At 40.5% G+C, this 27,172-nt stretch overlaps 1 protein-coding gene and 1 non-coding gene across 7 annotated transcripts; both read right to left on the bottom strand.

Annotated features, from left to right (window-relative positions):
• Positions 1–201: 201 nt before the first annotated feature.
• RC3H2 (ring finger and CCCH-type domains 2) lies at positions 202–26,630 on the bottom strand. 6 transcript variants are annotated; one of them, XM_054084208.1, is made up of 21 exons: positions 26,481–26,630; positions 19,784–20,080; positions 18,257–18,374; positions 17,573–17,806; positions 16,520–16,695; positions 15,042–15,242; positions 14,464–14,596; positions 14,096–14,214; positions 13,637–13,749; positions 12,743–13,051; positions 11,753–11,967; positions 10,368–10,795; positions 9,717–9,929; positions 8,783–8,938; positions 7,962–8,175; positions 7,720–7,804; positions 7,071–7,152; positions 6,565–6,699; positions 5,919–6,026; positions 5,204–5,352; positions 202–4,598 (listed from the first exon to the last, which is right to left on the bottom strand). In XM_054084208.1, exons 2-21 carry the CDS (start codon positions 20,012–20,014, stop codon positions 4,400–4,402), a joined length of 3,618 nt encoding a protein of 1,205 aa, XP_053940183.1. In that variant the 5' UTR covers positions 20,015–20,080; positions 26,481–26,630; the 3' UTR covers positions 202–4,399. The 6 variants fall into 6 exon arrangements, with proteins under 6 accessions (XP_053940183.1, XP_053940185.1, XP_053940186.1 ...); XM_054084210.1 differs by having other exon boundaries at positions 7,071–7,146; XM_054084211.1 differs by having other exon boundaries at positions 9,759–9,929.
• Positions 14,727–14,842, bottom strand: LOC128854137 (small nucleolar RNA SNORD90). The gene has a single exon (XR_008453060.1). It is a non-coding gene; the product is annotated as a small nucleolar RNA SNORD90 (small nucleolar RNA).
• Positions 26,631–27,172: the final 542 nt, after the last annotated feature.

Genomic DNA, 27,172 nt, shown 5'->3' with positions numbered 1-27,172 from the left:
CATGCATTCCCATGCCTTGGATTCACGGAGATCTACTCTGGATAAATTGATGGGCTATGTGCAAATGACCTTGGCTTTTGGCAGTAATAAATGCAGCCAGGCTCAGTTTTAGTTCAGCTTCTACAGCAAAATCTCGAGTGATTAAAAGCTCCCACAAGCATCCTTCTCAAATACAGGTGTAGTTTTATGTTCGGGCATTGGTCATTTTAGTGATGAAATAAATCCAAATAATCTACAGGGTTTTTTTCCTTGTTGTGCTCCCTTGCCAGCAAAGAGAGACACAGGGTGATGACTACTGCCAAAGTCAGCTCTTCCTTTGTACTGGAAAACTGGGTCATTTAAAAACAGCACATTTATTGTGTTCTGCTTGCAAAAGAGGTCCCTCAATGAGAGGGAATTGCCTAACAGAGGGATTAAACTACAATGTAAAGAATGGACTTTTACATCCTATAGATAATCCGATCGTTTCTCAGTTTGTTACACTCTCAAATTCAACATCTTCCTGTAATAACACTCTAATAATAATGAAAAATCTGTTCACAAATATGATCAAGCAGCTGCTGGCATACAGTGTTTATGTACAGCAACAGGTACAACTTGTGCTTTAAAAAAGCAAACAAAACCAATGTTTGGAACTATTCTGATTTCAGATCAAGTTATCAGAAGCATTCTTTCCTCAGCTGTTTCTGACCACCGTGCACTACTCTGTACCTCACCACCCAGCCGAGCACACTATTACACAAGAACAGCACTGAGCTCTTGAGTACAGGACAAATTAAAATTTCACTTGTTATCAAAGCACTAAAGCCTTCCAAATTAGACTTATACAAAGAGCATTTAAGAGCTTATTTAACATAATCAGCTGCGTACAACCTTTTTTCCCCCTAAATCAAATGCCAAACTTCAGTGTTCCTGTACTAGACTACCAAGAACCAGCAGCAGTTTGCTTTGCCAAGAGTCTAACCTCTCCTTTGAAGGGTCTAGTATACATTCTACAACACAAAATCGGCATAAACACAAAGATTCATTTCTTGTCACCTGCTTATAGGGACAAAACATCGGTTGCCGGCACTTGCCTTGCTACCGGTGTATGCGCGACTGTACGGACGATTCCTTTCTCACACAGCACTCTCCCAGCACAAGCACTCGTCTCTATTTAGACCTATGCGAGAAACGAGGCAACCAAGGAATGAATCCAGGTAGTGAGGCAACACAACTAACTGAAGATACTAATAATTCCTGTATCTCTTGCATGTGAAATCCCTGCTGTACCCCTAGTGGGGGGGGAAAAAACAAAACAAAACAAAAACCAACCCAAACCAATCCAAAATGCTTGCCCAAGCAAAGCAAAAGAGCCAATCTCTCATCCCAGTCTGCTGTGGGCCTTTTTTTTCTGACAGCACTGCTAAGTTAGGCCAAAACCTAAACGGGAATCACTGCTATCAACACACACACATTAGTCACGCTATCTCAGTGTCAGAAAATAAGCCCTTCCATAGCCCAAAGGCACCTGATTTGCAACTAGACAAATGAATACATACTCGCTTGTAGAGAGTCAAGGGCTGAAACTTGACCCAAGAAGAAAGCCAGAACTAGGTTCCCACCTGTAGCTTCTCCTTGTCAGGGCACTGGAGGGCACAGCTTCAAGGCAAAAGCCACAGTCAACGTTAAAACCACAAAAAAAAAGCTGGCATGCTGTTTAACCTCCAAATAATTCTTTTGCCTGTCATTCTATAGATGAAAAATTCAACTGAAAAAAACCCTAGCCTCAGTTAAGAACCAACATTCCATATGAGGTGTATGGTCATCCCAGAGAGCTGCTACGTCACGGGACCTCCTGCTGCAGACAAGTGTATCGATAATACATCGGCTCTTAAATACGCCAGTATGGCCGGCAGGAATATGTTCAGCTTATGTAATTTCACTGGACAAACAGGCAAATGTGTGTAAGCAGCTTATCCCAATCCCCCTCCAGCAGAGCACAACCAAGTTCTTAAAACTGCAATTTTAAAATTAAAAAGTTAAGGTAAATACACAATCAATTTATGTAGTATATATTCACCCTCAGATCATGCTGAAGATGTTCTGTGGAGTTCTGGTGCACAGAGGGCTCTTTCCCTGAGGGCAAATAAGGACTTCTCAAACCTTTATATTTTCTCTATTTTTGTAACAAAATAGCAATTTAAAATTTAAAAATCTTTTAAAAAAATTACATCACCTTCAACATGGAAGATCTCACTGTTTAAATACCCATGAAAGAGACATACTTGTTTGCATATCTGCTTTGGAATTACATCGTACAGCAAATAATAGTATCTCAGAAGCATTTCAAAAGTAATATAAATTCATATTTACAGAATGGTCGTGGTATAAAATATACAACAATCATATTTATGTCTAACATTCTAAGTTAAAGTTAACACCGACAGGAAATAAGTTAAGGTGACAAAGGTGGTCTGGTTCTTGTATCCATTCACTGCGAGTTGCAAGTGGAACAAAGCCTCAGTCTAATCCTAGCTACGAGGTGGCACTGGCGAGAGGAAGGTACAGCAACAGCCAGAGGAAACTAAGAGAAGACTACTTGACTGATTTTCTACATACATTCCTTTACATCTGAGTATTAAATAGACGTGTAAGATCTTCCATACTGACACCAGAATATCAAAACTAACCCTTGGATTTTCAGGTTTATTTACAACATAATTATTTCATGGACATGTTCATTAGGAGAGATATCAAACACCAATATTTACTTAGTCTAATCAGTAACCCTCAGGGAAATGCCAACCCCCACCCCCCAGAAGCGTGCACAAAACAGTTATCAAAATCTTACCCGACCACATAGCTGTGATTTTGTAAAATAACAACTCAGACGACCAGTAACATGATCCTCTTTAAGCATTTTGCTAGCAGGAAAAGCCCTTACATGCAGTACACCTGGTGAAAGATCAGCTTGGCTTAAAATATTCCAGTACAATTTTCAGAGTAAACAACTTCACAGAAGTTAATAAAAACATAAAAAAAAATGTAAAACTTGTCACAAAGAAAAGTTAAGAGGACAAACAAGAAGACAGTAATCATCAGGAGGGCGAGTCCTGCTTTCTTTAAAAAAAAAAAAAAGAAGTGGATCGTTAAGCTTTGCAAAAAAAATTATGCCCAGGGCTCTAGTTCTGTGTACGTATGAAAACAGATTTTCAGTTTACATGTCTAACATGATTCTCAGTCACATCTTAACAGGGCATGAATTCATACACTTTTCAGTATTCTGAAGGTCAGATAACGCTATATTATTGTATATTCAAGGTCTTGGAAAATAAGTTGCCACTGAACAAGCAAAAATTAAATCTGAATACAAAATTATGACTGACAACATTAACAAAGGTAATACAACCGCCTTAAATTCCCAATATTTAGTTTAAATTAAAAACAAAACAGTACAAAAACAGCAATACCATCTTGTTAGTCAGTGCAAACACTACATACAGGGTTTTCAAAGGAAAGCCAAGAGCACCTGATACTTTTTGCCAAGTCATCTGGATTCTAGAATCTCCAAGTTGAGAACTATTAATAAGAAAAAGGAAAGGAAAACCAAAATTGCTGTTACATTAGTGCATAACCTCTCAAAATGGTCAAAAATTGTTTCATGTATAACTTAAGGAAATCGCTATCTAGCACATTAGCTGGAGGACTTAGGCACTTGGTTTACTTCTGATAACTTTACTTGGACAAGTAGCCTGTGTATGTGTACCTACAGTACTAAAGCAGAAATCGGGGAGGAATGGAAACAAAAAGCTTCAGCAGAGCACTGCACCACAAACCTGCAGATAATGTAGCAGTGCAAAGCTAATGGTGTGTTAACCCTGTAAGTCTCAAGTCCAAATCTCCACCTCTCATTCTTCAAACAAGAAACAATACTACATGCAAAGTTCCACAACTAAGGAAAAAGCAGCTGCAATAAGACACAAGTTCTTCTCTCGTGAAACAAAATAGAGACAAATAAGTTAGTCTTCCTTTCACTAGATGTATCATCGTAGGATCCTGCTAGTTTAAATAACTGAGTTGTTAGTTTTCTACAGAAGCCATTTTAAATAAGAATGGCTCAGATACCGCACCGGATTGCTACAAACTCATAAAAAGCTGCTTTAAGCTTAAGTAAAACAATGTCCAAATTCCATTTGTTTGTGGAAAGTGAACGCCTTACCCTAGTAAAGTAAGTTTTTTTTTCTTCAGAATGCTAATGCGAGAGGGGCTTGAAGTATCAAAGAGTCCACAGGAAATGCATGACCCCAATATTATTTTTTTTAAAAAAAATATACATTATATAATATATATTATATATATAAAAAGCTAGTGTAAATGCTTCCATGGTGTGGTCACAAGCTGGAAAGATGAATGCCTTTCAGCTGTTAACCATCCTGCCATTTGCAACAGGCTTTAAAAAGTCATTTTTATCCTCAGACATAATGTGAGCAGTTTTCAAAATGAGGCTGCCAACACTGACTGATGTGCTGATGGGCAGGCAGCTTGCATTGCTAACAGATGTTGTGATCGGCTGACTGAAGCAAGAAGTTACGGGCAGGATTGTTTTCTGCTCCTCCCTGAGGAGAAAAATAAGTTACACAAATATTAAACAAGTACATGCACAAGTATCCGGAACTGAATTGTGTGCATTAAATAAATACTGACAAACTCATTTTTAGCAACAGGCTAAACATCTTAACTACGGAACGGTACGCTCGAGATGTTAAATGCAGTCCGCCTCATTTTCAAAGGCTGCATTACACATTAAAGGCTACGGAACAACCTAAAATAGTGTATTTTAAAAACTACCTCTCTATGGAGATTTGTGCAAACAGTATGACTTTAACCTTTTGAAGTTCTTCTTAAGTTTTGTTCACTATAAAAATACTTTTGCATTTTTTGCTTATTGAATGTGAAAGGTATTTAACAGCTGTGACAGGTTTCAGTATATGCGATTACAACAATGCACACGAACAATGGTACCATCCTGTGACTTTCGTATTAGTGACCTAATTCTATTTCTTAACAAGTTCTTCTCACTTCCCCACGTACACACAATGCAGATGTCTGATCCAGGTCTGAGTAGGTACGCAGTGCATCCTTAAAACAACCACGCTCCAGCTATTCTGACGCTGCTCTTTGTCTAACACTGGCAGACACTGCTGTTTTGTCTAACACTCACAGAATCACAAGGTCTTCACCTAAACTTTGTCTCTTCTGTTCCATAGATTCTTTCGGGTGCTGCTTTAGTGGATGCCCATTCTCTACAGTTGTTCCATTGAGCAGCTGATCATCTTGAGCACTAATACCTAGCTGTATATCCAGAATCTCCTACAGAGAGAAGGAGAAACATCCATCAATACTGTTGCTACCAGCCTTCATTTTCCTATTATGTTCCACTACGCAAAGCTGATGGAAACAGGAGTACGCGTCCTAAGACTCCTTGTTTTTATTTCATACTATTGGAATGTCTACCACATTTTACTATAGGATAAAGGAAAAAACAGTTATTCAAAGATGGCAGTGAGTGACAACAGCAACGTAAACATCAGTTGCTAGAACATGGTTTATCAGGTGAGATATGAAGGAAGCGGAATGGAACAACTCCCCATCATTACTAATGCTATCAAAGAATAAAGAGCAAAAATTTGAAAGCTATGACAAAGAACACGCTGAGCTGTTTTTAACTTTGGTAATATTAACCTCCAGGTATCTCCATGAGAAGTATGAGACCTCTAATGTTAAAATAAGGCAAACGTTTGATATCCTTACAAAAACTAAAACCAAAAGGCTTTGCTAGCAACATCATCTTCTACTTCACAGACATTTTAGAAGTTTTTTAATACCTAACAGAAGGACCCAGTGAGCTCTTTAGACACAAAAGTCTTTGCACTTACTTCTATTTGTTCACCTTGCCCATCAGGTTCATCCGTATCAAGGGCTGACAGCTCCAATTCAATGTCTCGATCTGGCTTTGTGTCTGCAGAGTCCTCAGTATAATCAGTCTAAAAAAAAGAATTAACATGTTCTGTAAACATCCAAGTTGGCTTTTCACCTGCTTCACGCAACATGCAAATGTAAAAACAGAAGTTGTGTTTCTAGGACACAATATTTCTACAATACAAAAGAGCTAGTTAGACACAAACAGTTTTGGGCATAGACAACACTGGATACAAAGCTAAATGTAACCACAAAGTACTGAAACGGAGATAAAATGAATACTGAAGTAAAAATTTCTGTAGGGTCCATTGGCAGAACGTTTAGATTTATAAAATGTACAAGGAGAACAGAGAGCAATGGCTGCACAAAATAGACCATCACATTCCCCCGTTTTGTAAAGGAGCAGCATCATCGCACGCACACCTACTCCATCCCAGGGAAATAACTAGGTGCAACAACAAAAGTGACTTAACTTGCACAGAATGTCATAAGCATTTGGAAACATTAAAACTAAGAGTTTTAACTCTTAGTTAAAATGCAGGCACTTATATATATACAAAACCCCTCAAAGATCTGTTTCATCCCCATCACCCCTTTCTTTACCTCACCATTCCTCAAATCAATTTCCTTGCTTAAAAGATTTAAGGTAAGACGACTGCCTTCATCTAGAGAATTCCACTTCTGCTGCATGGCTAGCGCATTCGCCTCTCTCTGAAGTAATAATGAATTACTTTTGGCCTACAAAAAGAAACATCAGTTACCAACAACTGAAGGTAAAATAAACCAGCTTACAGAAAGAACAGTTCTCTTGCTAGATAGATATTCGTGTATTCCTTTAATGCACAGCACTTATTTTGTTCTGCATTTGCTGACATGTATGAGGCCCATCGCTTTCTCCTAAAAACTACCTTACTGATGTCAATGGAACAGATCATATTAGCAGTCCTCATACTTAGTGCTGTGGCGCTAACACCTCATTAACCCTTACCGATTATTTTGTGAATTGTACTATTTTCTGTAGGTTACACTAAGAAAATTTATTTTCAATCACTTCACTAAACTACTACTTCTAAATTATAAAACCCAAACGGTATAATATCTGCTCTTACCTGCTGTAATTCAATACTCAATAGATCTCCAGTGCTGGAATGCTTCCTGTGACCAGACAAATCTGTAACTATGAACCTGTCGCTTCAAGAGAAAGAAGGCAAAACTGGGAATTAAAAACGTTAGCTAAAGAAAAAGGTCCTTCCATTCATGTAATAGTGACTCACAATGCATATTACAGTGCTGATAGACTTAATGAATCTATCAATGTTAGATTTCTGGACAGAAACTCTGTGACTAAGACAATGCACTCTTCATCTTCATTGGGGCTTAATACCCAAAGGCATTATATGAAGCAAACATCCTGATTCTACATATGGATAAGATGTGGCAGGAAAACTTGAGAGGAACTACTCAAGACTGCAGATTTTGAGATGACAGCTTGGCAGTACCTGACTCCAAGTTTTTGATTAGGTATCTGAAGGGATACGTTGCTAGTCATTGGGTAGCATTAGCTGCATTAACTATTAAAGACTACACAAGTTTTAATAACCTAGTTTTTCCAAGGCTTTATACTGGATAAGAAAAAAATATTTTACTTTAAGAACGTCTATTAATAGTTCCAGATTCTTTCCCCCTGCAATTCAGGATTTTCAAGAACACCAAGACACAGAAAATACTTTTAACTGAACACAGGAAAAAAGTCCATACCGCTCTGCATAACGTGCTGATGAAGTTGAATCTGAGCCATAGGCACTCCATCTTGAGTCAACAGCATTGACGTAAGGGACGTAATCTGTAACAAATTAAGACACCACTCATTAATTGCTCTGTTCTTAAAGTGTGATATAAAGGTATTTTAGCTCTTAGCATGGTCATTGCCCTAGTAAGCATGAACAGGATGAAATGCTCATGATGTACGCTACATAGTCAGACACAGCCCGTACTCGTACCTGACACACTGATGGGCTTAGTAGCACTTCCTTGGGAAGCAGTGGCCTGAATAGGATCTGTTGTGTGATAACCCGTGCGGGATGACCTAGAGATTGCACCCCACTTGGAGATGATCGGTCCATCGCTAAATGGAATTATAGGATCTTCTTCCTTTGCCCTTCGCTGAGTTTCAAATAAATGCACTCTCCTTTTAACATCTCCGCTGTCCAAATCCTACATATTTAGGAGACAGAAGACACGTGGACTCAATGTGAGGTTATTTAGATTCTGCAGCAGGCCAATAACTTTGATTACTGTTGCTGCCACTGCAACATACTCTGAGACTATTTTAGAGGCCTCAGAATTGTAAGGATGTAGGTGTACTCACATACATTTATATAAATAATTTGAAGATAGACAAATATAATTGAGACATCAAAAATTTGTATCCCACTCTAATAATCAAAGAACACATTTAAAATTCATTAATTCTTACCAGCTTACAGACCATCTACTCAAAATACTTCAGCTACAAGTTTGATTTACAAATATTTTTATTTTATAATAATCATATTTTATTATATTTTATTTTATTAAAATAGTTGTTTCAAACATCTGAGAATTCACTCATGCCGCTACATTCCATCACTGAACTAAATACACTACGCATTTATGAAACTGGGAAAGATTTCCGAAGTACTTCAAAAGGGCAGAACTATCTTAAAATACTAAGAATAGAAGCTATTAATTTAAAAAAAAAAAGGCTTGTTTAACTAAACAGCAGGCACTCGAGTGTGTAAGTAGCATTACACTAATGAGATAACATGTAGAAACCCCCTACCATTAACACAGCATTTGAATTGGCAATCACATCCTTGGGCTCGGAGTCGATAGCATTTATACAAGAACCAATAGTGCCACAAGACCACGGCGAGTAGTGAGAGAGATGGTCTTCCTCAAATTTAGTTCCACTCAGATCACTGACACTCTCAGAGAACTACAGAAAATGGGATAAAATAAGCAGTGAATAATAAACCCAGGGAATTCATGTTAAAATAAGACAAAACATATACTGCCATTTAACTAAATTATCTCAGAAGTCATTCAAGGAGTTCTAGCTGTATTCACAATTTGACTCAGGGACAACATAACCCGTTGAATCCAATTTTAAACCAGCTCAGCTGACACTGTCACAGAAGGGCAAGCTTTGCCACTGCAACAAACTGCCTGGTCTGCCAAGACAAGAGACCAAAGTCAGGGTCACTATGCTAGTGGCAGGTTTCTTCAGGCAAATACCTATAGTAATTAAACTAAGAGAAGCCATGCATTTTCCTTTAATGTATAAGCCAGCGGCACACAGCTTGGAAGCCAACAATCTGGACGAAAAGGACTAAATCCTGATCTCCCTTGAATGCACCCATAAGGGACTTCAGGTACACCCGCCTTATGAGACCATTCCTGAATACTCAAGAGCCTAACATCTCAAATATCATCAACAGAACTGCCAAGCCACAGCAACGAGTGCTTGGCACAGTGGTTCTCAAACTAGCTTCTTGTGTGCATTTAATTTACACATACTGAAAATAAATAACAGTTCTTTTTTTCCTCAAAAGCACATTATTCCTACTTGTTGAGTTTCCATCCTTGCTTACCTTCAATTCAAACTGAAAGCATTATTAGATACTACTCTCCCTTTGCTAGAAGATTAAATTAATTTTACATACAACAGATGGCAGGTAGAAAATCTTTACTAGAAATATTAAATGGCACCTTACAGAAACAAGAAGGGACAATAAAGAAGCTCTTTGGCTTCCCACCTCTGTGCTGAAATCTACACTGAAGAGAGGAGAAGGTGGTGTTGGAGATGGTGTTGCCATAGGAAGGGTAGACGGTACCAGAGGAGTTTTCTGCGTGTGGTACTGCGCCCATTGCTCTGGCTTCCTTCTTAACTGCTCATCGTAACCAGTCTTCAAATGACCACAAGGCTCCTAGCAATAAGAAACATAGGACTGCGTTATCCTGTCATACTCTAACCAGAAGGTAAATACTTGCAGAGGACATACTTGGAAACCCCAAATTTCCTTGGGTCAGTAACCTGCCATCGATATCCCTAGGAGAATTTCACAAGGATCTAGGGGAGAACCTGGCCCATGTACAGCAACTTAAATCTTAAAGACATTATTAATTCAATCAACATTAATGGTAATTAAAGGGGCAGAGGCGTCTGGACCAAATCTAGATTAGTGGTCTATTCTACAAACTCATTTTAATAGGGTTACAAACAAAACAAGAACTTTGTCCAGGTCACATGAATTGACCACTGTAACCTCAAATAAACAGAAAAGGCCTATGCTAATTATTGACCAACTTTTCAGTAACAACCTTCAGAATCCAGACCACATCTCTTCTCTCCAGCTCCCACTTACCCTTGGTAAAGGCACCGTCCTCTGTTCGTTTGGAGGTTGACAAGCCACAGAGTAATACCCATCCAAAGAGTTGTATCTCTCACGCAATGATGTCTGATAGACAGATGAGTGCATCACATCCATGGGAGGTAAAGAATTGCTCCTAATAATATCATCCCGTGGGTACATCTGTGGGCGCCAGATGCGCCTGCTGTCATAAACTGGAGCATACATTCCAGAAGGGACAGGAGGAACTGGTCCATACGGCTGCGGAGGAGGAGGTTGGTAAGGAGAATTCAGTCGATCTCGAGGGGGAAATGTACTGTAATGATCGGCATATGGCACGGAAGCAGGTGGGAGGGAGGATTCTGGAACGTTATTGGACCTCACAAAGCGAGGAACACAGGGAGCCACACCAGCTGGTACTGTTGGAGGTGGTGGATAATATCCTTAAAAATTGGAAAAAGGCATATTTAATGTAACTACAAATGACCCAGAAATGTACACCTAAAACTGTAAATAGTGTTGATAAGAATGTTTAGACAATGAAGAGTCACACTTTACAAATCTCTTACTGACCCTATCATTTTTCTGTGGAATATTGTTTCACGTACGACAACCGTATTTGCCAATGCAGAGCTGACCCTTTAGCACCTTGACCCCACTTGGAAAATGGAGTTTCTCTGCCATTGCTCTTAGGTGCTATGGTACAACTATGTAACTGAAAAGACAGCATATTAAGCACTTCTATATAGGAAGTTAAAATTGTTTTAAAATAAAAAGCAATATTGCTAAAAAAAAGTAATTCTGAAGGTCTGTAAATAACCATTTCACACTTGGCTTATTCTTTTTTCTCTGGAGAGGATTGTCTAAACACCTCTACTTATTGTACTGAGAGCCTGTGAATGGCCTGATGCTAGAACACCCAATTGTTTGCTTGAATACAAACACACATACTGCAACCCAAAAATATGATAGAAACATTTCAGAAACATTTGAGCAAGCACAAAGATGTGTAAGTCTCACAATAGAAGAATGCTATGCCTTGGGTCTGAATCCTATCTACAGATACCCTCATGGACAGGGTGTGAGGTGAGCAAGCGTAAATTAATGCAATTCATTGCTAACAAAGGAAAGAGCAGATGAAACACCTTGAGGTTCAGGTTCTTCTGGATGTTGAGGTACAAGTTGCATAACACAGGGCACACAAAGACAAGAACCGCCAACGCTGGGAGCAAATTACAGGTCCCTCCCATATTCAGCAACAGATCAGAAGAGTATTCCATTAAGTGAGTATTCCATTTTAAGAAAGTCCACAAAACTAAGACAAAAGTGATTTCTCAGCATTCAGGTTTATCTAGAGAAAAGTTGAGAGTTAGTTTTGGTTCAGTGCTTGTCTCACTCACCCGTTTGCGGGTACTGTGGAACTTCATATGACAGCTGAGTCCTGGGATCTTGGAAATATTGAACACTATCAGAATGCGGAGGGTAGACTGGTACTCTGGGAACAAACGGGCTGGATTTCGGAGGTACAGAATTAACTTCTGTTCCAATATTAGGAGGACCAGCTGAGGTAGCTGCTGCCTGGCTTACAGGAGTCTTCGGTGGAGAACCAATTTTACTGAAAAGAATTACCGAGAAATCATTAAGTAGATCTTTACTTATTTCAGTTACCTCTATGCATACGCTCACATGCAACGTGAAAATCTCGGCCATGTAATTTCCTCTGGAATTTTAGTTTTCATCCCCTGAATTGATATGATTATTGTATCTCAGACTTTCTGCTAAGACAACTCAACAGCGATTATAAACATTTTGGTGCACACCCAGTTGCTTACATACCACTGGAAAGTGCATCCCGGTAAAGCCAAAGGCTTTTGTAAAGTTGTTTAGAGGTTCAGTGCCTCTCCATTGCCTTCACTTCTCCAGACAGGAGAACAATCTAAAAAAGTTTTAAGGGAAAAATCCCCATACAGAAGGTTTCTGGGACTATTAAGGGACTAGACACTACGTGCACACTTCTTGTTTTCAGGAAATGTCAAATTTTGAGTGCATATGTTCTGTTTCATGAAATAACCCAACAGTAAGAAAGATACCAGGCTGAGAACAACAGAATAAAAGACAAAGGGAGGGATTTACTATTTTATCTATATTGCATTGAGCATTCAACAGCTAAAACAATCTATGTTGGCTCTGACAACTTCAATCCACACACTTCGTACAACAACATCTGCACTGCAGTACCAGATCTTACACAACTTTGCAGCCAGTGAGCACCAGCAACCACTGCAAGACAAGACCAGAATTCAGTATCTGTTGTTCGCTATCCACATGCTCCACGATAATCTAAAAGCAAAGTGTTCTGCTTAGTTGTCTGCGTGATAAAAGTTACCTACTTTTCAGGTAGTGATTCTGTAGGTGATCCAGAAACATTCTGGCCACTGGCTCCAGTCTTCCCTCCCTTCTTGGTGCTCTCCAAAGCTCTCAAGGATGTCTCTGCACAGCGAGGGATCAACTGGGGAACACCACTTTCTAGATTAGCTATTCCATTAGTACTTGGCACCATCTTTCCTGCTGCTTCTGGGCTTCCTATGACAGAAATGACGTTTCCTGTTGTGGTTGAGATGGTGCTGTTTACGCCAACTTTATTTAGAAGGGGGAATGTTCTCACTGTTGCACTGATTTTTTTGTTCCTCAAGCGATACCTACCAACAAACAAAAGACAGACAATTGAAAAAGTGCTTATTTTGTTCAATGTAATTGTAAAACTAACACAACGAAGGGATTGAGAGGAATACTATAGCAAAAAATTGCAGGACTTGAAAACAGTGCTTATTTTCAATGATCTGTAAATAGAACATCAGCCTCTTCCTTATGACCAAAGATCATCTCTCCTCTGAGAAGATTCACTTCTCTACTTCTTCAAAAATGGATTTGGGTGAAACCAGCTTCAACAAATGCATACATTACCCACTAGCTAAAAAACTCACTTTATTCCTCTCTCCCGTAGGTTATATAACTAATCCCTGACAGACACTGAGCCCAGACTCAGTTTCAGGAAAGGAAGTTTTATTTCCCATTGGGTAAAATAAAAAATAAACATAGAATTAGTTTACAGATATTGCTTTGTGGTACCTTCAATTTCAGGTTAAGAGTTGTCACTTCAAGAGATTCACAAATCCTTTCAAATGAATAAATGTACAGAAGAAGCCGTTTTCAAATTACAGTGGAGGTTGCTCAGATTTAAATTGAAAGGAAAAAAAGAAGAGAAAGCTGTCTCCCACACTTACTTTTCAAGCTCTTCCTGAGAATGAGCGAATGTACAGTTTGTTCCTCGTGGGCATCCCCCTTGCTGTCGAAGGTCTCGGCACATACTTGTTTTATATTTGCTGTTTGGTTGTGGCTTTAGAAAAAACACAAGACGTTCCACTTACAATCTAGTGGACATTTATACAGAAATAGGCTTAAAATACACAGCCACACCCCCAATACGCTTTTATATTTTGCATCTTTAATCAGAAAATTAGGGAAATCTCCTGTCGATCCGTTTAATTACTCTGCTGTTGTATGAATCTCACTACAGCAAGCTCTGCTGCATTCCCCATTCAGCAGTGTCCAATAATAACCAATATCATCGGTTATTCCACAGAAAAGTCCAGAAACATTTCAAATCAATAGTAATTTTTCAAATTTGCTTCTTTCAGTAAACATAGATTAAGACATCTAACACAATGATTGAACGTAATTACCTGTGGAGTTTCATGGCCTTTTCTACTGTAATTCTGAATGAAATCCACCAGCCCATGTACCACAGTCTTCACAGCGACCATTGCATTTTCCAGCTGCTCCCATGTTGGAGATGCTGCATCTAAAATTATTAAAGGCAGGCTTGTCATTCTGTCAATAATTCCAGTAAAGCATAAATAAGAGGGAACTCTTCCAGTACTTCAAACAGTAAGTACTAAGACAGAACTCTAAGAGCCCCAAAGAAGAGTTTACAATGAACTGTATTAATTAATGGGAATTTGGAAACTAGGAAAGGAGTTTATCATCTTAATAGTTTACTTTGCTAGACATGAAAAACATAAAGAAGTGTTTTAAAAGCTTCATTGCATACCTGGATTTGGATCTATGTTTGCCAGGAGCTCTAAATGAGGCCTCAGCCTGTTTAAGTTTGCAGGATCCCCTGTGCGCTGCAAGACAATTGTCAATTCTTGTACACTCTTTGCAAAAGATTCTGGAGATTGGAGCTGAAAACAAAGCAAGTGTTAGTGTGCTGCATCTCACAACTGTGAATCATCAAGCTTAGAAAGATTTTCAGCAAACTTTTTAGTTTGCTAAATTTAGTTCCTAATAGTTTGCTAAATTTAGTTCCTAAATGCAATAGGTAGTGTCTTCAGATGGCATATAGAGAGTATCACTGGAGAGAAATTTCATCTCTCAGCTCAGAATCTGCCCTATAAAGCTTCATCATAAGACACAAAGAAAGGTATTAGTCTTAAAGCACTGGAAAGCGAAATGTCTTCATATGAAGAATACAGTACAGCGGAGAAAAAAAAATTCATTCTAGTTTCAATTACTATTTGATATGACTAAAGACAAAACATTAACCCAAGTGGTCCTTGGATTTTTGTTGTAACATTCAGTAGTCAAACCTAATCCTACAAAGACACTAAAATCACCCCCCTGACGAACCTTGTCAATAATGGATTGCATGTGTGATTTATGTGCCAAGTCACCATAAAGAAGGGAAGACCATTGTTCTGGTGATATCCGAAGTCCTGCTTCCATGGCAATGTGAACAATTTGGGCATCATGTTCTCTCCGCAAAGCCTCATAACTCCGAAATTCTTCTTTAAGTTGCATCAGAGAAGAATCTTCATCCCTTTTAGTGACCTAAGAAATAGTAATAGTTAAATACTCCTCCTTTAACAAAAGAATCTCCAAGACTATTGGAAAAAGAAAGTTACAAAGCACAAAACAACTGCTTTTGTGTATTAGCATATACTTAATTTTCTTCTATGTGTTCAGCCACTGGGCTAGCAGTGCACAAGCAGAACAGCCAGCTCTTCAAGTTTTTACAGGATCAGAGCTGCAAGAATACACCAACTCCACCACTTCCAGCTAGGAAAGTAATCAGATTTGCTGAAGTCACAGAAGATAGATATTTAGTAGTTCTACCAGTAGTTTTTGCTACCCAATATTAAGGGATGACTTAAGAAACAGGGAAGTGTCTAAAAGCGACTTAAACACAAAGGTAAAAAACCCCACAAGATCTTGACATTTAAAGAAGAGAATATTTAACTGAGAGCCCACTATTAATGTTAAGTAAAACTCTCAAGTTAAATAAAAACTCTTAAGTTAAATTTGCCAAAGGAGAGCAACAGGTCTCCCTACTGTAATGTTTAGTTTAGTGATGTTGTGATAATCATGTTTAACTGTGATTCAAAAAGAAAAAAAGATCTGTGGAATTAACTTTTCACTCTTCTCCAGATACAAAGAATGGGAATATCCAGTTTAAACAACCCACCCATATGTATCAAAACTAAAGGGGCTCTTCAGTGCAAGGCAACTGACACAGACAAAACAAAAAGGAGAGAGAGTGACAAATGTGTTGGAACACAATGCTGAAGCTCAGGCTGACAGCAATCTCTGTGCCCAGTGTCCCCGTCTTGTGCCTCGTGACAGAGGTAGGGAATTTCCCAGGACTACAGTATTCCAAAAGATTTCTTTAGAATTCTGGGATTGCATTCTAATCTTTGAGAGCACTTAGGTTAGTCTGGCATGTCTGGCTGCGGCCTACTCTTATGAATCTAATTAAAGCCAAAAGTGATTTTATCAAAACGCTTCTCTTCCTCCTGAAACAGCCTAGGAGCGCGCAGAGTCAGGTTTCACACCTCTTTCAGTAGGGGTAATTTCCAGATGATGGACAGCAATTTCAGAATCTCTTCTGGCTAATTCCACATGTGACCATTTGTTCCTTTTGCAGGGAATTTTAAATATCAAATAACTACTTCACAACAGTTTTACGCAAAATCTTAGGGTCTCCATTATTGAAATCTGTAGAAACTGCATTTATGTAACATTTTGCAGATGAAAGATACTAATCCTACGACAGGTTCTCCGGAGTTGTACTAGTTCACTATAACAAACTTCAAATACTGGTATTTTACCTTAAAGCATGATGCTCTATACAGTAGCTGCACAACATGACCAATGCTCGTTTTAGAGGCCTGAGGAAATCTTGGTTCTAGCCTTTGTACAACAAAAAGTACCAGAACTTTTCTAGAGAGTGCAGAGCCATCTTCCAGTGCCAGTAAAACAAGTTTCAGTGCCTCCTCTTGCATAGCTTTAAAACACACAAATAAAAGATAGGAAGTGAAATACATTTCCAGAAAGCAGCAAGGCCACCGTCTATCAACACCATAAGCAAGAGCATCTGAATCATCTTGAACATAATTTCTTATTACTTTTTATTTCACTACTCACAAGAAAAAAACCTTTGTAAACATTAAGAAATTTGCTAGTTTAGAAATATTTAGATGTACTCTAACTACAGTAAATTTAAAGAGCTAGGACTAATTCTCAGTATTAAACACATTTGTAGTGCAATTTTTATACTTTTCTCCACTGTGCAGTCTTGTGGCCTTTTGTCATTTTGGACATCTCAGCAGTGCCATCATCAATTACTGTAATTACGAGAGGACTACTAACAGTTTAAATAATTTCCTTCTCATTTCTGTGCTTGCTCTAGTAACATTCTTAAATACGAATTTGCTGTTTTTATCAAAGACCAACAGGATCATTACACATTCAATTAAAAGTATGTTGAAACTGAAGTTAGGCTGATTGTATTTACAGCTGAAGAACAGAGAAGAGTGTCTCCTGTCTAGTTCTAAGCACAGGCAGCAGCGCAATCGGCCTGTGTTACAGTTACATTGCATTACAAACTCTGCGGAAAATATGCTTATTTACTTTGCTTTCCCAGAAGTTTTAAATACTTCTTTACATTTTTCAAGAACAGTTAAGGGGGGGAAACACCAAAACTTCAAACAAGCAGGTTTTAATAATTTGTCGTCTTTCTTTTTTCCTCTTCTCTCACTGGCAAAAAGTTGAAAAGCAGAAGTAATTACATCTTCAATCAGATGGAAGAAACATTCAAAGAATGTTTTTTTATATTTAGAAGAGGTACAGCTAAATATACCCTTTTGCAGATTCTACTTTACCTGGTCCTAGAAACTGGCATCCTCGTGCCCTGACAGCAGCCCAAAGATTGGCAGAAAGCTGCTGAGGATTTTGGTGCTGCAAGATCAGTTCTGTAACGGTTCTCTCTCCCAGAGATCGAGCTGCTCTCATAGCCCTAACCCGACCCTCTTCCTCCACCAGCTGACAATTCACCAGAGTCACAAGCTTCCTTTGCATGGGACGGCTCAGCGCACTCTGATTCAAGCTTGCAACACCTTCAAAGAAAGCGAGAAAAGGAAAACTATTGCTTCTTATTCAGATAAATCTAACTGAATAAGAAACAAAAATGTCTAGTATGTGTCTTTCTCCAGGACTTGGATACTTGTCACAGCTATCTTCCCTTCTCTTGTGCAACCGTTTAACATTACCGAAAAGAATTTTTATTAAAGACTTAAGTCTTTAATAAAAGGACCCATCCTTTGGGGAAAATCAGCTTTAGTACAAAGTTAGCCTCAAGGAAATATTATTAAACAACAAAAAGAACATTTTGCAAAGTTAAAATAAAAAAAAACAAGTGTCACAGGTGTTTAAAAGCTTTTAACGACATATGGGGAAGTTTATTGCAAAAATGAGAGAATTGTCCCATTGATGCCTAAAATCAGTGCTGAAAACAGTGCTGTTCAAAGTAAGCTTTATCAAAATTCCACTGTTTGGTACAGACTCACCTTTTCCTCCACTTAATGGCTTTAAGTAGAGTGCCAAATCCTCAACACATTTCTTTGCTACTTCATAATGTTTGTTCTCTCCTACATTACTCAGCTTTACTGTCTGATGATCAGGTACCTAAGAAAATGCAAGGGGGAAAAGGGGTAAGAAGAATTACATACACCCGGCTGAGCTACCCGATCTGCCGCCAGTGGCACCAACATCCCTGCTATTAATTACATAACACTGCAGATGTGGACTGCTTTTTAGAGAAGTCAAAGACAGGACGCACCCAGGTATCTAGAATGTAATAAGGAGTAACAAAAAGGACTCAAGATCAGCATCAGGGTGATGAAAGACTATTTGTTAGTACCAAACACGTTAAGAACAAAAGTAGGATAGAAAACAACAGCGTAGGTCTAACAAGAAGGTATTTAAAAGCAGAACAAAGAACACAGGATTTGAGAGGATGATCACTGTACCAGATCAGTGTGATCTACTACATAGAGACAAGGGAAGTTAAAAGACAAGATTAAATGGCAAGAAAAAATGAAAAAAAAAAATCAAATTCAAAGTTCATTTCAGCATAATTTGGGCATGCTGAAATCTTCAAAGAGAAGAACTAGAAAACTTAACTGGGTGGATAAGCAGAGTAACAAGGTCAGAGAGAGAAGACAGACAGTCTTAGTCACAATACATTCAATTGTTTGAAAGACATTTCAAGAAGTCAGGAGACCAGGAAAACAAAAGTTTTAAGATCAAGGCAGTGATCTGACCGAAACAGACATTAAAAAAGAATTAAAAGAACATGCGAACTTGGGAAACAAACTGCTTTGACGCAGGTAGTGTTGTTATCAATAGCTGTGTCAAGATGCGTGATGAAGACATTAAGAAGTGAAGTAAAAAGCATCGTCTCACTGCCTCACACAGGTGTGATAGTGAGAGCACTATGAAAAGCGCATGAATCAGCGCAGGGTGCACAGATTTATTTAGTCTCCATCCAGCACAGTAGTGATTATATAATCGCTGTTTTGCCATGACTATGAGACAGCACGGGGAGCATTCCCGGCCTGATTAGCCAGTGTCTGAAAGCACAACTGGAGAGCCATCGCCATGCATATTTTAACAAAATTATACACAGTTCTGAAACAAACAGCTAGCGACTCTGGAACACGTGACATGCACAAATGAGGTTCCTTGTAAGGGCACAGTGAATGAGTGCAATCTGCAGGTTCATTTTTCTAATGACAACTGTCACATATAATGGTCTATTTCCTAATGGGTATTTTTCTCGAGTCACAGTTCCAGAGCCTTTTTAAAGCAGAATTCAGCTTTCAACCATAAAAGGTTTTTGGTTTATGAGAAAATGATGGTCCCGAAAACTATGTAGCTGCTTTTGGAGTACGTACAGACCCATACATATTACCAGTTCAGTGTCTTATGATTTTTTAGGCTAAAATGAGGGGGGAAAGGCCAGCACACGTATTGCAACTGGAATCTAAATTATAATAACATGATGTAGCAAAGCAAAGCTGCTTAAATCATACCTGGGCTCCAACTAACTGGAGGAGTGCAAAGTTCACAGGAAGCACATCGATGTCTGTATTGATGGCAGTCTGGTCGAAAGGACATGCCTTGCGATGAAGCTTGTTCAGGCAGGTCTTACAGACAGTGTGAGAGCAACCTAAGCTGATGGGTTTGTGCACATTCTCATCAAACTCATTGTAGCAGATTGGGCAGGACAGAAATTCTGTCCACTGAGCTGCCTGCACCGGCATTGTGGAAGCTGGACACTTGTTTAGCAGGCTAGAAGACCATTATTTCACTGTACTATGTTTTGGCAGCTGTAAGTGAATAAAAAAATTAATTAAAACATGCTTTCTCATAATTTTGAATGATTTTTAATTTAAAAACAACCCATTTCAATATTCTACAGAATAAACCCCCCAACTTTGTGTTAGTTTAATAATTGTACCAAGAAAGGCTCATGAGCTGAATTAACAAACTACAAGTTGAAGTTGAACCTATTCACGATAAACAGCATTATTCTCTCACAGTATTAAACACGCCTTTAGCATAGGAAGAGGAAGAAATCTATTGGCATGGAAAGCATAAAGGTGTGAATCACAGTAAATATCTCCTACTATGTCATCTAACCTCAAGTTTTCCAAATCCTGAAAGCACTCTCTGGTTGCAGAATGGGCCTAGGCAGTGAGAAGACACAGAACTCTTTATTTATTTAATTACTGGGGGGAAATTAAAGTGTTATTTCCATTTGAAGTGAAGTAGAACAATGCTTTCCTTCTGTAAATCTCACTTAGACACCAAACTAAACACAGCTTTGCTTTTTTGAAAAAAAAGCCATCTCTTTCTTTAAAAGACATCAAATAATAAATCCATTAACAAAAGTTAGGAATTATAAGAAAACACTAAAACAATGAGCGATTAGTTTTAGTTTTGTGATTGTCTTTCATTACTTCCCCCTTTTCTCCCAAGAACCCGCTGGAGCACCCAAGGGCAGAGATTGCTGCATGTAGTTTGGGTTTTCCCATCTCTACCTTACAACAATGCAATTGCACTTCCATGAACCCACAGAGAGAAAAGCTCCAATATGTCGAAAATCCAGGTATTTTGGACAAAGCTTATGGTAAAGCAAGCAATAACTTCAGTTGGCTTGCTATTAAAGTCTTTTCCGTTGAAACATCTCACTCTGTGCATCTCACTCATTTTGCCATGCAAATAATTTACATAATAGTATTCCAAAGAAAACAAGGATTTACAGAAGTTGTTCTGAAAGACCCTCCCATATTATATAACTTATGTTCTTGAAAAAGATAACAGGCATAAGAAGTTCATCGAAACCATTCACATTCAAGCTTTCATCATGAAGATTTCAATTCACAGCTGCATCCAAGAGCTGAACAGCCCCACCCTTCGCTGCAATGTGCAACCACCTGAACTTTCTATGTAACCTAGAGACCAGTTAGTTCACTTCACGGCTAGGAACAAGCTTCTCCTACCAGCTTGTTCGAAATGCAAGTATGCAAATGTTTTAATTACATTTAACATTCTTTTTTTTTTTCTTTGACGATGGAAAAAAGGCATGTATTTTGAGGAAGCAGAGATCTCCCCTCTGCATGTAAATTCAGTAACTCTTTACTGCAATTCTATTGTTGGCTGTGCTACAGTTTAATTAATGCTACAGTATCAGACCATTGAAATAATTACTAGAACACTAAATAGACTCTATCTGTGGATCTATTTTATGTCAGTTATGACCATCTGTTTAGAAATCCTACTTAGTACCACGAACATTCAGTGCCCTTTAAGTAACAGGATACTCGTACAAGATGTCCGTATCTCAGTGAGCCTTTCAATATTATGCAGCAATTTCTCCCCAAATGAATTCCCACAGTAACTGCAAAACAAACTGGAAGTTCAACCTGTCCCTTCAAAACCGAACTGCTGAGGTTATACTTTCAACGTAAGCCAGAATACTCACATGCATTGGACAAAGCAGATTTTCATCCAACTTCTAGGAAAGTGCAATCAAAGCTCTTAGAGGGATGAACACCCCCCCAGTCCTCTTTAATCTGCTACTGCTACATATGTCTTTTAACCAAGGAAACTCAAAACCAAAACAAATAGCAAAACCAAGCAACGAGCCAACAGGCCTATAAAGATTTTTAATTCCTCTATACAGAATTCCACAATTTCCTTAGCACATCTACTTCAGCTTCCCTACCAAAACAGGACAAGAGATGCATAGAATAGCAGTGTAACACCTTGCAGTGAGCACTGTCCTTAAAGCCGTTTGACAGAACAGCAACGTCGAAGTACCAGGACCAACACCACTGCCGCCCTCAGAATGCCATCAGTGTTCCTCACCTGAGCGTATCACACCAGTAACACAACAAACCAGACAACTCTGGGAAACGTGATACCACCATGACTGTCAGAGAAAAAGTTTAGAGGCTGTGTGTCTAGTTGATGTTTTCCTGACCAGCACAGAAATGAAACACAACAGATTCTTAAAGCATGCACCACCCATTTTTAGAAATCCATCTCAAAGTAGTTAATCACCATAAATGACAGATTCTAAGCATGTGTTGACCTTCAGATTTCTTGACAGGAAAAAAGTCTAATTAAATCAGCAAACAGCTGAGGAAAGCTCTCATCTCCCAAACTTCAAGCAGCCCTACTCAGAGGAACTCTCCATCCTCTATTGAGCATGCCAGCTCTCCTGCCATTCCTGCACTCCAGTGCAAGAAAACAATCTCACATCTCCTAATTATCATGTCAGCTTCTACAAAAAGCATAAGCCACATATTTAATAGATTCATGCTCCTTGTCAGAAACAATGTATTTCAGGGATGTCCTCCTAAAGAACAAATTGCTCCAGAGCTCTAAATTGAGCAAATACAAGGAGAGGAGCATAATAAAGCAGGTAAACTAGCAGTCAGTTTGGGTTTGTTTTCAACACACAGTGTACTCAGTACAGCTACTCTTGGTCTATCTGTTTGGTCTGGCAAAAGCGCTGTCTCTGGTTTCTCTCCCCCACCAAAGCAGAAGCATAATGGAAAAAAGAAACCCAAAGAAACAGCTGACACAGACACTGGCCAGGCAAGGAAACCAGTTTGAAGAGACAAGGTCTACTCTGCTCAGGCCTACTGAGCAGGTCCCTTGTGGGACATGGCAAAGGGAAGTCTAAGAGGCAGAGCTTGCAGGAGAAGGGTGATGCAGAGTAATTCTGTCAGTGCTGAACAAAGGTAAGCCTTCTCTAAAGCTTAAGGAAAATCTTGAAAAACATATGGGGTTATATGACATTTTCACAAATTAAGCTAGTCCAATTAAAATCCCACTGCGGATTTAAGCCTAAATCTTATAAATCAATTTATTTTTAATCACTAAATTAAAGAGTCCTTGATATTGACTTCTTCTTAATATTGACTACAGAGATCATGGTATTTTCTAAGGGATCTCCAGTATAATTTTCCATTTCTGCAGATTAATCATTTGTTTGCACTACAAGGACACAGCTTTCTCAAGCCTTCCTTCCTAAGTTGTGTAATTCTGAAAGCATCCTGACTGGGTCAAAAAACTTAGCGCCCACGTAATCAAATTATCTGTATTAAATTATTCTCTGAAGGGGCTATAATCTTTTATTCATTTCTCTTCAACAGCCATCATCTACAGACCTTAAAAACTAGCTTCATTAAAGGCTTAGAAAAGGGCCATCCCATTAGAGCTTTGCATCGTTCAGCTATGATGGCTTGAAATTAAAGTAAATCCTCTTTACAGAGCGATTTGCGTATTTCCACATTCCATAATATCTGGCACATGTAACTCTCTTTATATCACGTGGAAATTCTACATATAAAGCGCAGTCTTTAATGATCACTAAAGACATTATTTCAATGCAACTTTTTCACTGGACTTTAATGCCACTGAGAGGGTGATTTTGAATTCCGGAAAAGTTGTGAAGAGAAAAACTGGTGACATCTCTATCCAGACTGTGATTTGCCAGCACACCTATGGATACTTCACTTGCTATTGTCTCAAAAATTAAAGCTTTAAATTTCCTCTGCCTCCCCAAAACACACTGATGAAGAATAATTCCCTACGAACAGTGGCACAATTTACAAGTTCATGGTTGCTCAGTGGCTGCCAAAGTTCACTCAGTTCAGACGTGAATCCCCCAAGTCAATGCCCATTCATGCACCCTCAGCAGCTCACACCTGCTCCTCCCTGACCGAGTGCTGGGAGAACTTTTAAAAGTTTCCTATATTCTTATGTAATGCCACTGTGGGGCTTTTGTGTTCTGTAGGTGTGACCGAAAGGAGAGTTTGTCCTTGCCACAAGCCCGATACCAATCCGGCTCCTGTAGCGGTATTGACTTTCCAGGACCAACTGAAGGGCAATACACAAAAAAAAATTCTTTGCCATCAAAATCAGTTGAACTTTCCCTTTCTCTGCATTCAGTGTAGCCATGTCTGAGCAGAGCTATTTTGACACAATTACTTCAAGAAGAGATGTGCTGAAAAATTCCCTACTTTTCATTAATGTTTTCAGAGAATAAGGACTCTCATGTACAGCTTAGCTCCCTCTTTTATTTTTTGAACACGACTTCTATGCTTCAACTACATTTTACCAAATAAGAAATTCAGTTTTCTAACCTTTTTCAAAGAATTTTAATGAAATACTAATTCCATTGGAGTCAGAGAGCCTTTTTAAAGTTTGTACAGAATAACTTAACACACCCACAGATAGAGTTGTTTCCCCTTTCATAGAATGGCTCAGTCAGTAAGGAGAGACCGCTTCTATTCATCCCACCAATGGATCATCAAAATCTTACCAAACAAAACATACCACACACCTAACAAAAACCCTACTCGTTATTACTCTATGGATACTGTAAACATTCTGCTTATGATAGATCAACAAATCTTACATAAAAAAGATCAATACACAAAACTAAGACATAAGTTTGAGACATCTCAAGGACTGACACTAAAATTGTTGGAATTTAATAGTTTTGAAGGAAATGGCTATGACTTCAAACAAGGCAGGAACACAAGTTAATAAGAAACCTTTTCTTGTGGAAAGCTTTGCTTACCTTGCAGAAACAAGAAAAAGTTCATTACAAGGTATGCAGCTCTCAGGAAAGTGATTAATTACAAAAATAAAGGATTCAGTGCTTCACAGAGCAGTACTTAACAGGAGCAACACAAGCTTTGATTTCTAGAATTTCCACAGTTATTTAACACAGACTAAAGGTTAAACAACAGCGTTTTGGTCCAGAAGATTTACAATTGCACTCTTTAGTTCTCATTTAAAATGAAAAAAATTCTGTTCAGCCACAATTACTGACTACAAGGGTGTAGATTTGAAAGGCTGTGTTTATTTTTCTTTAACATTATGATGTAACAGTTATAGGCATGAAAGAACGATCACAACAGTAGCTACAGGAATGACAACTAAACGCAACTAAGTTCGTACCTAAACAGACCTACATCAGAGATTTTCCTGGATGTCATTATTTTCTCCCAATAAAGACATCCGTCTCACTTGGAGCGCTGACAGTACCTGAACCCTCATCTCTCTCCACTTACATCGCTACCTTTCCCCATGCTTTCTGCTGACTTTGATGCTTCATTTAAACCCCAATGCACACCACAAGCATCGGCAAAGCGTAGACATGCTTTTTCTGCTCAGCTGTTTTGGTTTTCATTTGAGAAACTTTAAAAGCAACCTGGCAGCTTGGGGACATTTTTTGCCCATGACTCTCTGCCCCCATTACCCTAACACATAGCTCTCAGAGCAGGAATGCTCCTGACACCGGAGCAATTCCCTTTTGTTCTGGAAGGACTGCACTCACTGCCTCATGCTGCCAGTGCAGAGCGAGAGAGAACTAGACCCACCATCCCATAGTGCTGGTACCAAGGGCAGGGGAACCAGACCCATGGCACTGGTGTAGAAGGGGGAATATTGGACCTATTGTTGCATGGTACTGGTGCCGAGGGATTGGGAATCAGACCCACTGCCCCATGATGCCGGTGCAGAAGGACAAGAACTGGACCCACTGCCCCACAGTGCTGGTGCCGAGAGGATGGGAACCGGACCCACTGCCCTACGGTGCTGATGCAGGGAGTGGGTGAGGACACCACTCACCATCCCACGGTGCTGGTGCAGAAGGGGAAGAACCGGACCCACTGCCCCACGGTGCCGGTGCAGAGAGGGAAAATCGGACCCAACCGGACACACGGTGGCGGTGCAGAAGGGGTGGGAACCGGACCCACCGGCCCATGGTGCCGGAGGAGAACGGCGGGGGAGGGAAATCAGACCCAACGGGCCCTACGGTGCCGGCGAAGAGGCAGGGGGAACGGGCCCCACTAAGTCAGGCTCCCCACTGCCGAAGAGAGAAAAATCATTCCCTACTGCCTGAAGGTCCCGAGCAGCCCCGGTCAGGCCGCTGCCAGCAGAGGCCGGCCCTCGCCGTCATTTCGGTGCCGCCACCAAATGGCTGCCCCAGGCCCGGGGCTGGCGCAGCGGCGGGGCGGGCCGGCAGCCCCCTCCCCCGCCGGGCCGGTCCCGGGGGCGCTGGCGGGGCCGGGCGGGGCAGGGCAGGGCGGACCAGGCCCGGCCCGGCCCCGCAGCGCCGCGGGGGGGGGGGGGGGAAGGGGGGGCGGCGCGGGCGGGGCCCTGCCGGGTCACCGCGTCCCCCCCGGCCGGCGCCGCTCCTACCTGCAAGGCGCGGGCGGCGGGGCCGGGAGCGGGCGGCGGGGCCGGGCTCTCACTCGCCATGGGGCGGGCAGCGCGGCGCGGCGCGGCGGAGGCAGCGGCGGGGGCCCCGGCGGCGCCGCCTCATCGCGCTGACAGCCGGGAGCGCCGCCGCGACACGCCCCGTCTCGCGAGACTTACGGCACGTCTCGCGAGGCTCACTCCGCGTCCCGCGAGATCCCGCGCGCCGCCAAGCGAGAGCTCCGCCTCCGCAGCCAGGCACCTGACCGCCGCTAGGGTGGGGGGAGCTACCATAGAGGCGGCGGCACAGACGCGCCCGTCGGACCTGTGGTGCTGCCGCGGGGAACTATCGAGATCGCGTGGCAGAGCGGCCGCTGCTGGTGCTGGCGGCCCCTGGAGGCCGCGTCCCCTCAGCGCGCAGCGGCCCGTCCCTACGGCCCGAGTCCGTCGTTTGTCTTAAATATTAAGAGCTAATTAGTAACTTTATTATTAGTAGCGCGCAGAAGGATGGTTTTAGCAGCCTTCCAGTACTGAAAGGGGCTCTAGGAGAGCTGGGGACGAACTCTCGATCAGGGAGTGTAGGGACAGGACGAGGGGGAATGGTTTTCAGCTGAAAGAGGGGAGACTGAGGTGAGATCCTAGACAGAAATGTTTTGCTGTGAGGGTGGGGAGGCCCTGGCCCAGGTTGCCCAGAG

The sequence above is a fragment of the Cuculus canorus genome, chromosome 19, assembly GCF_017976375.1.
Source record: "Cuculus canorus isolate bCucCan1 chromosome 19, bCucCan1.pri, whole genome shotgun sequence".
In the NCBI taxonomy this organism is placed as follows: Eukaryota; Metazoa; Chordata; class Aves; order Cuculiformes; family Cuculidae; genus Cuculus; species Cuculus canorus.
Note: the sequence above shows the minus strand (reverse complement) of the source record. Positions and strands in the feature narration are given on the sequence as shown.